Source organism: Eucyclogobius newberryi, unplaced genomic scaffold (genome assembly GCF_026437365.1).
Source record: "Eucyclogobius newberryi isolate DKJ021-1_F unplaced genomic scaffold, fEucNew1.0.hap1 SCAF_4, whole genome shotgun sequence".
In the NCBI taxonomy this organism is placed as follows: domain Eukaryota; kingdom Metazoa; phylum Chordata; class Actinopteri; order Gobiiformes; family Gobiidae; genus Eucyclogobius; species Eucyclogobius newberryi.
The window spans coordinates 36,329,532-36,342,624 of record NW_027316056.1 but is presented as its reverse complement, the minus strand read 5'-3'; the positions used below and the strand labels follow the sequence as shown (position 1 = coordinate 36,342,624).

At 42.7% G+C, this 13,093-nt stretch overlaps 1 protein-coding gene across 1 annotated transcript in view; it reads right to left on the bottom strand.

Annotated features, from left to right (window-relative positions):
* Positions 1–3,162: 3,162 nt before the first annotated feature.
* Positions 3,163–13,093, bottom strand: part of ern2 (endoplasmic reticulum to nucleus signaling 2) — a 46,396-nt gene continuing 36,465 nt past the window's right edge. The window contains exons 20-24 of the mRNA XM_072463758.1: positions 11,423–11,570; positions 11,104–11,231; positions 9,651–9,774; positions 7,591–7,658; positions 3,163–5,111 (exon numbers count right to left, since the gene is read on the bottom strand). Coding sequence (XP_072319859.1) covers positions 4,929–5,111; positions 7,591–7,658; positions 9,651–9,774; positions 11,104–11,231; positions 11,423–11,570 — 651 coding nt within the window. The 3' untranslated portion in view covers positions 3,163–4,928. The remainder of the gene's footprint in view (positions 5,112–7,590; positions 7,659–9,650; positions 9,775–11,103; positions 11,232–11,422; positions 11,571–13,093) is intronic.

Sequence of the window (13,093 nt, the reverse complement as noted above, 5' to 3'; positions counted from 1 at the left end):
ACTTTAGACCTGGTGTTTTCACTTTAGACCTGGTGTTTTCACTTTAGACCTGGTGTTTTCACTTGGCCTGAGTGTTGCTAACCTCTGTGTGGAGGATGTCCATATGAGTGATCATAGCTGTGTTTTATTTGAATTGAACTTTTCTCCTGAGCCTGTGCCTCAAACATCAGGTCTCAGAGGCACATTATCACTGCAAATACAGCCGTCCAATTTTCTGCTGTATTTGATCCTCATTTGTTTATGAATTGTCTTGATGTGGACAGTTTAATTAATTCCTTTAGCAGCCACTGTTTATCCATTTTAGATCAGGTGGCACCTGTAAAATCCACTTTGTCATCACTGACTGAAAAAAGCTTGTCCTTGGATAAATGAAGATATCCTATATATATATATATATATATATATATATATATATATATATATATATATATATATATATATATATATATATATATATATATATATATATATATATACAAATCCTGCTAGTGTCTGAAATACATGTTACACTGAGACTGTGTGTTAGGCCCGAGAAAAAAACAGGCCGATAACCAAAATTCTGTTTATTTGAGGCCGGTCCATGTTTAGTCCTGACTCTGGCACCAGCAGGAGGCCGTTACAGTAGTCTAATCTACTGGAGACAAACGCATGGATAAGTCTCTCCAAATCTGGTTTAGACTCTATATTTTTGATTTTGGCAATGTTTTTAGAGGGTAAAAAGCTGCTGATGTTATTGATGAAGTTTGATTGAAGTTTAAGTTTGAGTCCATTTTTACCCCCAGAGTTCTAACTTGGTTTGTAGGTTTTAGAGCGAGACTCTGGAGGTGACGCTGACACTTTCTCTTTGTTTCTGTGACAAAGACCATGATTTCAGTCTTGTCTGAGTTCAGCTGGAGAAAGTTGTTTTGCCTCCACAAACTGACTCTGGCTCCAGCAGGAGGCCCTCTGGCACCAGCAGGAGGCCCTCTGGCACCAGCAGGAGGCCCTCTGGCACCAGCAGGAGGCCCTCTGGCACCAGCAGGAGTTCGGTCCACACACTGATCTGTTGGATGCAGTGACAGAGTGAATCCACTGGTCTATATTCACCTGCGACAGTGAAACATAGCTCTGACTCGTCTGTATCATTGTGATAGGACACGACCTAACGGCAGCATGTAGAGGTTGAACAGAAGGGGTCCCAGGACTGACCCTTGGGGCACCCCACAGGTCAGGGCCATGTGGTCTGAGACACAACAAAGTACTTCCTGTCTTCCAGATAGGACTTTTACCAGTTTAGGGCGGGGCCAGTGATGCCCACCCAGTCCTCTGTAAGAGGGTCCACTTTTGACCTTACAATCTCGTTCTACTGATGTCCAAACTATAAACTGCAGTTCATTTGAGAACAAACTGGAGAAAAGACAAAACGAGTGAATGAATGAGACTAAAGTTATGGTGAACCACCTGTTTTATCATTAAAATGATCCAGTCCTAAATGGACCTGTTTGACTTTAGACTCCCTTTGTTTGAAATGTGTCGTGATTTTATTTCTTTAGCTGTTCTGTGTTTCATGTGTCAAAAAAATAAATCAAATTAATATATAAAAAAATAATGATTGGTCCCTGTTAGACTGTTTGCCACCACAAAGAGGCGTTGTTCATATGGAGGATGTGAGCTCATTACTCATTACTGAGCGGATAATTTGTTTATTAGAGACTTTCATAAGATTCTACTTTGCACAATGTGACCATGTTTCTGTGAGTGAAACGGTGGCACAGCGATTAGCACGCTCACCTCACAGCAAGAACGTCCAGGGTTCAACTCCCGGCGTAAGTCCTTTCTGTGTGGAGTTTGCATGTTCTCCCTGTGTCTGCATAGGTTTCCCCCAACAACAACATGTATAAGATAAGATAAGATAAGATATTCCTTTATTGTCCCACATGGGGAAATTTCATTGGTGCAACGCAGGTAGATCCAGAGGTAGATCCAGAAGAACAGATCACTTATAGGAAGTCTGAAAAACACTTTCAGTAGAAGATCTCCTATAAATAAATAAAAACTCCCATAGACAAATAAATAAATAAATACCATTGCATGTGATCCCAACAGTAATTGCACATACGACAGAATTGCACATCAGTATTAAGTTAGGTCAGTATTGCGCCGGGATAACGTGACGATCTCCGGGTAAGACGACTGTTCTCCTCAGTTTCATGAGTTCCTCCTTTGTGGAAACGCGGTACGGCGCCGGCCGGGGGGCGGGGCCGGAGCCGGGGGGCGGGGCCGGAGCCGGGGGGCGGGGCCGGGGGGCGGGGCCGGGGGGCGGGGCCGGGGGACTCAGAGCCAAGACACATCGCAACGACACGACGAAAACACTCAATCCAGCCGAATAAAGTCAAAACAAGTTAATTTAAAGCGATTCCAGTGCGTGTCCCGATCGTTCGTGAAGTTCCTCTTTCATATAAACGTGTATATAAACGTGTACCGACGACACGCCGTACTTTAGCGCGGCCGGAGGGCGCGGGGAGGGGCTGGTGGGCTCGCTCGGAGCTAGCTCACGTCACAACAACACAACTTACGCAATGAAAAACGCTCAAATCCAGCCGAAAAAAGTCAAAAACAGTTGAATTAAAAAAACTATTCCAGCGCGTGTCCCTATCGTACAGTAAAATAGAAAAAATATACTAACTATATTTACAAAATATAGGAGATAAAGCACAATAAGTGTGAGAAAGAAGAGAGAGCGTTTACACCGGGCTGCCAGCTGTACCAGCGCCTTATGACGATAATAGGCTCCTCCCCTTTAGCTACGACTCACTCCTGGTTCAGTTTCAAATCTAGATGAATAAAGTGATTCGACACATTTCATAATAACACGCTGCATCGTTATGATTGTGCTGCCAGTTCTTTTCTCTCTGTATTTGTATCGTTAGTGTCCTTTAAACATGCTCGAGTGCCTTTGCTTTAGAACTTATAATCATGTATTTACTGACAGCATACATACATTATCGTTGTTGTTGTTGTTGACTATGATAACATCTTAAAAATGACACGTTTGGCCATTTCAAATACAATTGAAGCGTCATCTGCAGCGTTAAAGGTTCATAAAATGCACCTTAACTTGACCAAAGATGAAAACGCTGCACATTTGTGTTCGAGTCGTGCGCAAAAAGAGAAACACGCTGACAATTTTCGTTATTTTTATTTCACTCGCTCTAAAAAAGTACAAAAGTATATTACAGTCTATAACACATCTTCATTCGGGTCCGGTAGCAGCGCCTCACGGTGGTGGATAATATACTGACAATATGCAGCCGCGGCAAAATGTACAAGAATTCTAAAATCTTTCAGATCAGTATTTGAACTTTGAATAAATACTTTGAGCCAGTGTCGCTACTTCAGTAACCGTGTACTTTCACCCAAACACAATCAGCACATTTTATGCAGGTTTCGCAGTTGTAAAAGTCTAGTCTAGCAGTAATAACGGAATAACTATTGAGTAATCAGTCATGACATATGAAACTGTAAAAAATATATATATATATTTTAAGTGTACTGGAAAATACTTGATTAGAAATACCAGAACTTCCAATTATTTTCCATGTTTCCAACACTTTTAGAATGGTAAACAGCGAATCTTACGTCCAATAAGTTCCACTAAAACGTTCTATTTGGAGATGTATAAACTACATTTTGTCATTTATTTCTTTATTTAAACCGAGGACGCTCGAGTTTGCGTCCGTCGTCCTCAGACAGAAGAAGACACAAACCGCACTTGGGTTTCGAGTGTCTGAAGCTGGGTTTGAGGACAAAAATCAAGCACATTTGTATTGTAAAGTTATCAATAATTCAGCCAAACCTATGTACAATGTCATGTGCAAATCTAATTAGACAATTAGCAAAAACAGTGACCAGTAAAAAGCCTTTTAATACATTCATTTGCCCAAATCTGAACCTCTCTGAGCCCCGTTTATTTTATGTTGTCACTGTGTTTGTCCGTGTGACCGTGCGTGTGAATAAAGTTGAGTTGAACTTGAATGGACTTAAAGGACAGCTATAACGCATTATTTGTCCTTTAAACGTGCCCTTGTACCTTGCACCCCATGTTTTAGACTTTAGACTAATGCATGTTCCCTGGTCAGGATTGGTCTTAGTGCTCCATCTACAGGCAGTAGAGGGAATTACCGTGTGGAAATAACATAGTAACATGCTTAAAAGCTCAAAAAAGAGCGATTTAGCATAATACGTGTCCCTTAACTGGCGCCTGATCTCACGTGGAGTATTCTCTGATGAATAATAGTACAACGCAGTACTGGGACTGCCACACCTCTAAATATATTCAAATCAAATCGATCATTGAAATTGAAGGTACTCTGTCTCATACTGATATACTGTGAAGTATTATGTATAATACTATGAATGAAATGGTGTATACTGTACTGCATATGAATGACCGTTGTATTTGTGTATTTGTGTATTTGTGTATTTGTGTGTGTCAGTGTCAGCGGCCTCGGCCTGTCACAGTAATGACTACTTATACTTTTATTCAGCAAAGTAATCGCACTTAAAATGTATTTGTGACAGGCACAGGGGGAGGAGCCCAGGGGGAGGAGCCCAGGGGGAGGGGCTCAGGTAGAGGGGGGGGGCTCAGGAGTAGGGGGGGCTCAGGTAGAGGGGGGGGCTCAGGTAGAGGGGGGGGCTCAGGAGTAGGGGGCTCAGGTGTAGGGGGGGCTCAGGTAGAGGGGGGGCTCAGAAGTAGGGGGGGGCTCGGGAGTAGGGGGGGCTCAGGTAGAGGGGGGGCTCAGGTAGAGGGGGGCTCACGAGTAGGGGGGGCTCAGGAGAAGGGGGGGGCTCAGGTAGAGGGGGGGCTCAGGAGTAGGGGGGCTCAGGAGTAGGGGGGGCTCAGGAGAAGGGGGGGCTCAGGTAGAGGGGGGCTCACGAGTAGGGGGGGCTCAGGAGAAGGGGGGGCTCAGGTAGTAGGGCTGGAAGAGCCTCTCGTGGGCGCACACCTCCAGGGCAGTGTGTGTGTGCATGAGGAGACGGGGGAAGCGACAGGTGAAGTAGGACACAAAGCCTTCTGGGAGCTCGCCCAGGGTCTCCTGCACCTCACGAGGCAGCTCATGGTAATGGTGTTTCTGTAAACAAAAACAAATATCAATACTTTCTACTATAATTATATTTGAGTAATAGCAGTAATCCAGAATATGACTTTAGCATTGTGAACACATGGAGACATAATTAAAGGCGCAATGGACGATTTTTCGGCGATTTGTGAACGCAGGCTGAAGTGCTCATGCCCCTCCCCCGTGTGGACCGATACAACACACACGTGCGTTTGTTTATTAGCGCAACGGAGCGCATCGCATCGCTCGTCTCCCGTAGATTTCTGTCCACTTCTGCGTCAGCTCGAACTGTCTTTCTCCGTCTTCATTTTGCCCCGTACACTGAGGGAACTATATTATGATAGATCCATGCGCTTAGGCACGCGGAAACGTGGGGACGAGCCGCACACGTTTTATGATTGATAAGTGGCAGGACAAATGATTTATCCACGCCACGAGGAAATATGATACAAAATTTGCTGAAAAAAATCGTCCATGCCACCTTTAAGACACGTTAGGCTTTTGGATCATTATTTTATACTTTGAACTTTTACAATCCCAATATTGATCTTAAACTTCTGAAAGTCGTGACGTTCCGGTTGAAAACTACAGCCTGCTCCTTCTGGTACGTCACCGTGAACGTCATGACAACAAAGCGCCGCTCTGCCAGACCAGACGGCGACCCACCGGAGAAGAGCAGTGGGTGTGTTTGGGGGGTAGGGGAAAACAGTGATTTGTTTGATATGTCAAATACAAGGGCCGCGGGCCAAATCCGGCCCGCCAGATGTTTTAATCCGGCCCGCCGAACATTTCAAATTTATATTTAAACAAAAAAACAACAACAAAAAATAAAAATATATATATATATATATTTTTTTTTTTAATCGATTCATCCGTAACCGTTTTTATCGCTAAAACTACGTGTCCCACAATGCCGCCGGTGGCCGCCCCTCCCCCACGGGGCTCTGCTGCACTGCTGTGTGAGCTGCCGAGGGAGAAGTGCACTTTAAGCACTTTTGAGCAGAAGTTTAGTGGTGTGTCAGTTCAGGTGTACAGAGAACTACACAGACGTGGAAATGTTAGTTAGTACATTTCAAAGTTTTTTTAGATCTTGAAAAGTTTATTTTGTTATAAAGTCAAATGTTTATCTCTGTAGAACTGTAGATCAACTCTGAAGTTGTAAAGCACATAAACTGAAGCACAGTATTGGTGAAATTACACTTGTTTTTCTAAATACATTTCAGTTTATGAGTTTTGTAAAAAAAAAAATATTGATCCAGTAATTGCTTCAAAACAGCGTAGGCCAGTGGCGGCTCGCCCATAGGGGGCACTGCCCCACCTGACCTGACTGCCTGTTTATATTTTATTTTTTAAATAATCTCTCATTTTGAAAAAATAATCTGTGTTAATTAGATGCTATAGATGATTTTGCTTTATGGGTTTAGAACTCTCCAGAATTATATTTATATTAACTTTCAAGTTCCACGTTTAAAACGTTTATCATGTTTGGTGTAGGAGCCAATAGGCTGTCTTGCCGGGGCTCCTGTTCGATCAGCCCCATTGTGCTGTATTTAAGCCAATGGCTCCCCTGTTGCTAGGCAAAAAAGAATACACATCCGCCAATCATCGTCGAGGAATTTTATGGGTTTGGGGCGCTGAAGATTAGCCACCCAAAGTACCAAGAATCACCGCTGCAGCTGCTTGTTTACAAGCGTTTTCATTCCAGCAGCAAAGTGTGTAAAATGGAGACTTCAGATGAATTTGCCGCAAATTCAGTCAAATCCTTACATCTGCCTCACTTTGAAGAAGAACTTTTGAGGAAAAGTTCATTGTAAAACAACTCAACAAGCCAGAAGTGAACATGACCCAACAGACGAGCGAAAAGGGGAGAACATACACCAGAACCTTTTCCCGAGATTGTGCGTGTGATAGTTGGACTCTGTCTTCATGGCAGGATCACCAGGGGTTCACTCACAGCATACATCAGGCTATCATTTTTTTTTGTGGTGAATTGTGATATTTATAGGAAGTTCTAGTATTGTGCTCAGCCATGTGGATTCATGATGTCATTGTTTACGTAGAGTAGATTGAAGAATAAACGAACAAAACTCTGCTCCCGCTTGGTGCAATACTACATGCCGTTTCATTATATTTGGTAGGATGAAGGACACATTAGTTGTGAATACAATCAGAGTTTGAAAGGTATTTTCCGTTAATAGCGGAGTGACAGCCGATTAAACAAAGTGATGCCGGCTAGCGAGCTAGTTTTAATGTGAGAACACTAGTTTTAACTGAGCGATATGCTATTGCATGGCTGATTAGATTTTTTGTTTGGGATGACACACTGTTGTGGTAAATTAGTAGTTATGTGTGGTTTTAATTAATTTGACACCCCTGGTTTAAAGCTATAGTGTCACTTTTGTTCAGTTAGTATAATATGAGTAATAATATGTTCCAATAGACTATATCATACATGTCGTTACTTTCACTCATAAACAAGATGAACTCTGACCTTATTCCTCATGGCTCTGAGCAGGTCTCGCACCGAGTTTCCTTTGTACGTTCTGAAGCGTCTCAGGTCTGTGCACAACAAGAACACAACGTAAACACAAACACAACAAGAACACAACGTAAACACAAACACAATAAGAACACAACGTAAACACAAACAAGAACACAACGTAAACACAAACACAACAAGAACACAACGTAATCACAAACACAACAAGAACACAACGTAAACACAAACACAATAAGAACACAACGTAAACACAAACAAGAACACAACGTAAACACAAACACAACAAGAACACAACGTAATCACAAACACAACAAGAACACAACGTAAACACAACAAGAACACAACGTAAACACAAACACAACAAGAACACAACGTAATCACAAACACAACAAGAACACAACGTAAACACAAACACAATAAGAACACAACGTAAACACAAACAAGAACACAACGTAAACACAAACACAACAAGAACACAACGTAATCACAAACACAACAAGAACACAACGTAAACACAACAAGAACATAAAGTAAACACAAACACAACAAGAACACAACGTAAACACAGACACAACAAGAACACAACGTAATCACAAACACAACAAGAACACAACGTAATCACAAACACAACAAGAACACAACAAGAACACAACGTAAACACAACAAGAACACAACGTAATCACAAACACAACAAGAACACAACAAGAACACAACGTAAACACAACAAGAACACAACGTAAACACAAACACAACAAGAACACAACGTAAACACAACAAGAACACAACGTAAACACAAACACAACAAGAACACAACATAATCACAGACACAACAAGAACACAACAAGAACACAACGTAAACACAACAAGAACACAACGTAATCACAAACACAACAAGAACACAACGTAAACACAACCAGAACACAACGTAAACACAAACACAACAAGAACACAACGTAAACACAGACACAACAAGAACACAATGTAAACACAGACACAACAAGAACACAACGTAATCACAGACAACAAGAACACAACAAGAACACAACGTAAACACAGACACAACAAGAACACAACGTAATCACAAACACAACAAGAACACAACAAGAACACAACGTAAACACAACAAGAACACACCGTAATCACAAACACAACAAGAACACAACAAGAACACAACGTAAACACAACAAGAACACAACGTAAACACAAACACAACAAGAACACAACGTAAACACAGACAAAACAAGAACACAATGTAAACACAGACACAACAAGAACACAACGTAAACACAACAAGAACACAACGTAAACAAAAACACAACAAGAACACAACGTAAACACAGACACAACAAGAACACAATGTAAACACAGACACAACAAGAACACAACGTAATCACAGACAACAAGAACACAACAAGAACACAACGTAAACACAGACACAACAAGAACACAACGTAATCACAAACACAACAAGAACACAACAAGAACACAACGTAAACACAACAAGAACACACCGTAATCACAAACACAACAAGAACACAACAAGAACACAACGTAAACACAACAAGAACACAACGTAAACACAAACACAACAAGAACACAACGTAAACACAGACAAAACAAGAACACAATGTAAACACAGACACAACAAGAACACAACGTAAACACAACAAGAACACAACGTAAACAAAAACACAACAAGAACACAACGTAAACACAAACACAACAAGAACACAACGTAAACACAGACACAACAAGAACACAACGTAAACACAAACACAACAAGAACACAACGTAAACACAGACACAACAAGAACACAATGTAAACACAGACACAACAAGAACACAACGTAATCACAGACAACAAGAACACAACAAGAACACAACGTAAACACAAACACAACAAGAACACAACGTAAACACAAACAAAACAAGAATACAACGTAAACACAAACAGAAACACAACACAACATAACCACACATAAACACAACAAAAACACAAACACAATGATCATTATCCGGGCCGGTCCAGTCTGAGCTGAGGCGGCTCGTACCCGTCTGCAGAGGAACTGAGATGTGCATCCTCCAGTTGGTCCGGACCACAGATCGTCCTGCAGTCTCCAGTCTGACCACTATGACGCTGTCGGAGGGCTCTTTTTCTATGCGGTCACTCACGTCCTGCCAACACACACACACACACACTCAAGCACTGAGGGTCCTATATTTAGATAAGACTTAAACATCTGTGGGCGAACTGCACAGGATTTACTATTGGACCATTTTCTGCCGGAAAACTGATCACAAACAGTACCAACTTTATACTACTTTATACTCAACATTTTCACGAGCGCCCGGTTCGAGGTAGAGTTACGTCCCCATTGGCTTTTATGTTCAGTTTGATGTGGAGAATAAGTGTGCCAAATTTTAACTGTTTATGACAAAATGTTTTAATCCAATTCAAAATGCCTGTAAACCTAAATGCAATGTAAGTCTATGGCAGTGTTTGTCTGGTTGGCATGGTAACATGCTTTCAGCTCGAGTTATGCCTTCATTGGCTTTTTAAAAATTGAGTTTGTTCTCTTACGTTCAGGAGCCGACCACACCCCTTTCTCGCCCCTTCCTGTGGCTGAACTATTTTGGCATCAGGTCACACACATCAGCGTTTGTGACTTTGTGCGTCATATTTTTACTGCAACTTTTTTTTGCCGTCGGGTTCTCATTGGCCCCATGTTAATAAATTTAGAGGTGCCATTTTGTAAAAGTGTTTAACCTTCTCTCAGTGTTAATTGTACCTAAAAACTGTATTTTTTAAATTAATCCGTGTGTTTAGTAGATTTAACCCTTTGAAAGGGGGGAGGGGTTTACGGAGAGCCAACGACATCACTCACAGCTCTGACAAATCTGAAGCAGTACAGGGAAACTCCGCCTCCTCCAGGAAGTGTTCTTGTCTCTGCTCAGTCTGTATAAGCGAGACTTATATCATCCAGCGTTTTCTACAATATGTAGGTCATTAATAAAAAAACAAAAACGTTCATTCACACCAGACGGGCCAAACACGGTCTAAGGCAAAGCATGAAAACAGTTTCTTTCAGGGAAAATGGGACGGAAAACATAAAGAATAAATAAAAGTAATAATTTCAAGATTTACATATTGAAATATTACAGATGTCTATTTTATTTAACTATGGGGGTCCGGTTGCATGTCTATTTTGGGAGTCCAAAATAGACTTAGGTTATTTTTCTTTTTTGCCCTTAGGTATCTCTCTGCACTTGTATCCTTAATAAATATGACGTGAAATAAATGAAATAATAGATTGAAATAGCCAATATTTGACAGAATATAGGTGCGTCACGTATTTCATTTGATATTTAATTTTTGTAATAAAAAAATTTTCACACCAATGATCGCGGGCCGGCCCTCCGCTACTTGCCTGGATTTGAATATGGCCCTCGGAGGAAAATAATTGCCCACCCCTGTTTTACGCTGCTTTAGACGGCCGCCGATACCTGGAAGAAGAGCAGCTGTTTCTCCGGCGTCCAGAAGAAGGGGTGTTTGAGCACACAGGCGGTGGAGGGCCGGACCACCGGGTCAGGGTTGATCATCTGCTCGATCAAGTCCCGCGCGATCACGTCATCTGGACACAGACACAGACACAGAGACACAGACACACACAGACACACACACACACAGACACACACACACACACACACACACAGACACAGACACAGACACACACACACACACAGACACACGCCGCGTCACAGCTCGTCTTATACAACATGTGTGTGCGTGTGTGTGTGTGTGTGTGTGTGTGCGTCTTCTTACTGTTCATTTCCTCCATGAAGTGAGCCAGGGCGTATTCCCCCGACAGGATGTTCACCTGCCGCCTCAGTGCGTCTCCGAACGGGTGCTGCCCCCCGCTGACAACATAGTAGAAGACACAGCCCGCCGAGAACACGTCCACCGCCGCCGTCTGGAAAAGCAAGAGCACGGCAACGTTTTAGCCTCTGTCACTTCCACAATGTTGAATATTTGTTCACCTTTTGCAAATCCACTTCATGTTATTTTGTGTAATGACAATAAGTACTTCCCTCATATATCAAACAGAATAATAAAAAATGATGTCAAGAACGGCGGTCGACCTCCACAAGCCACAAACAAAAGGTAGATCTCCCGTAAAAGGATAAAGCTTTATGTCTATTGTGGGACTCTACAGTATATTTACATATTAGTACAGTATATTTACCACTGTATTTGAAGTAGGGCAGCGACAGTTCATTGACTAATTATGACTAGTAGACTATGAAAATAATTATAGATGTATTTTGAAAAGCAGAACTGGACAATACGTACTCTGGACAGATATAACATACAAAAAATACTTGTAGCATTACTTAATCTTAAAAAAGAACTAACTATTTTTAATTGCCATTAATAATATTCTTTATTTTAAACTGTATTGTTACCATAAATCAATCTTTATTTGGTTAAAAATGTGATCAATATTGAATTGAAATAATAGTTGGTCTCGCCGACTAAAATAATCGTTAGTTGCCCTAATTTGAAGCTTTGTTTAAGACTATTACATAGATTAAAACACTTCTTACTACATATCATCTGGGACCCCCTGACATTACACACATACTGCCCCGCATGAGCACAACCTGCCCCACATGTGCACAACCCGCCCCACATGTACACAACCTGCCCCGCATGAGCACAACCTGCCCCACATGAGCACAACCCGCCCCGCATGAGCACAACCTGCCCCACATGTGCACAACCCGCCCCACATGTGAACAACCCGCCCCACATGTGCACAACCCGCCCTGTATGTGCACAAACCAACCCACATGTGCACAACCCGCCCTGTATGTGCACAAACCAACCCACATGTACACAACCTGCCCCGCATGAGCACAACCCGCCCCACATGTACACAACCTGCCCCGCATGAGCACAACCTGCCCCGCATGTGCACAACCTGCCCCACATGTGCACAACCCGCCCCACATGTGCACAACCTGCCCTGTATGTGCACAAACCACCCCACATGTACACAACCTGCCTCGCATGAGCACAACCTGCCCCGCATGTGCACAAAGCACCCCACATGTGCACAAACTGCCCTGTATGTGCACAACCTGTCCCGCACGTGGACAACCCGCCCCACATGTGCACAATCCGCCCCACATGTGCACAAACCGCCCCACATGTACACAACTTGCCCCGCATGTGCACAATCCATAAGTGCACAACCAGCCCCACATTGTGCACAACCTGCCCCGTAAGTGCACAACCCACATGTGCACAACACACCCCACATGTGCACAACCCGCCCCACATGTACACAACACGCCCCACATGTAACAACCGAATGTGCACAACATGCCCCGAATGTGCACAACCTGCCCCGCATGTGCACAAACCGCCCCGAATGTACACAACCCGCCCCGCATGTGCACAACCCGCCCCACATGTGCACAACCCGCCCCA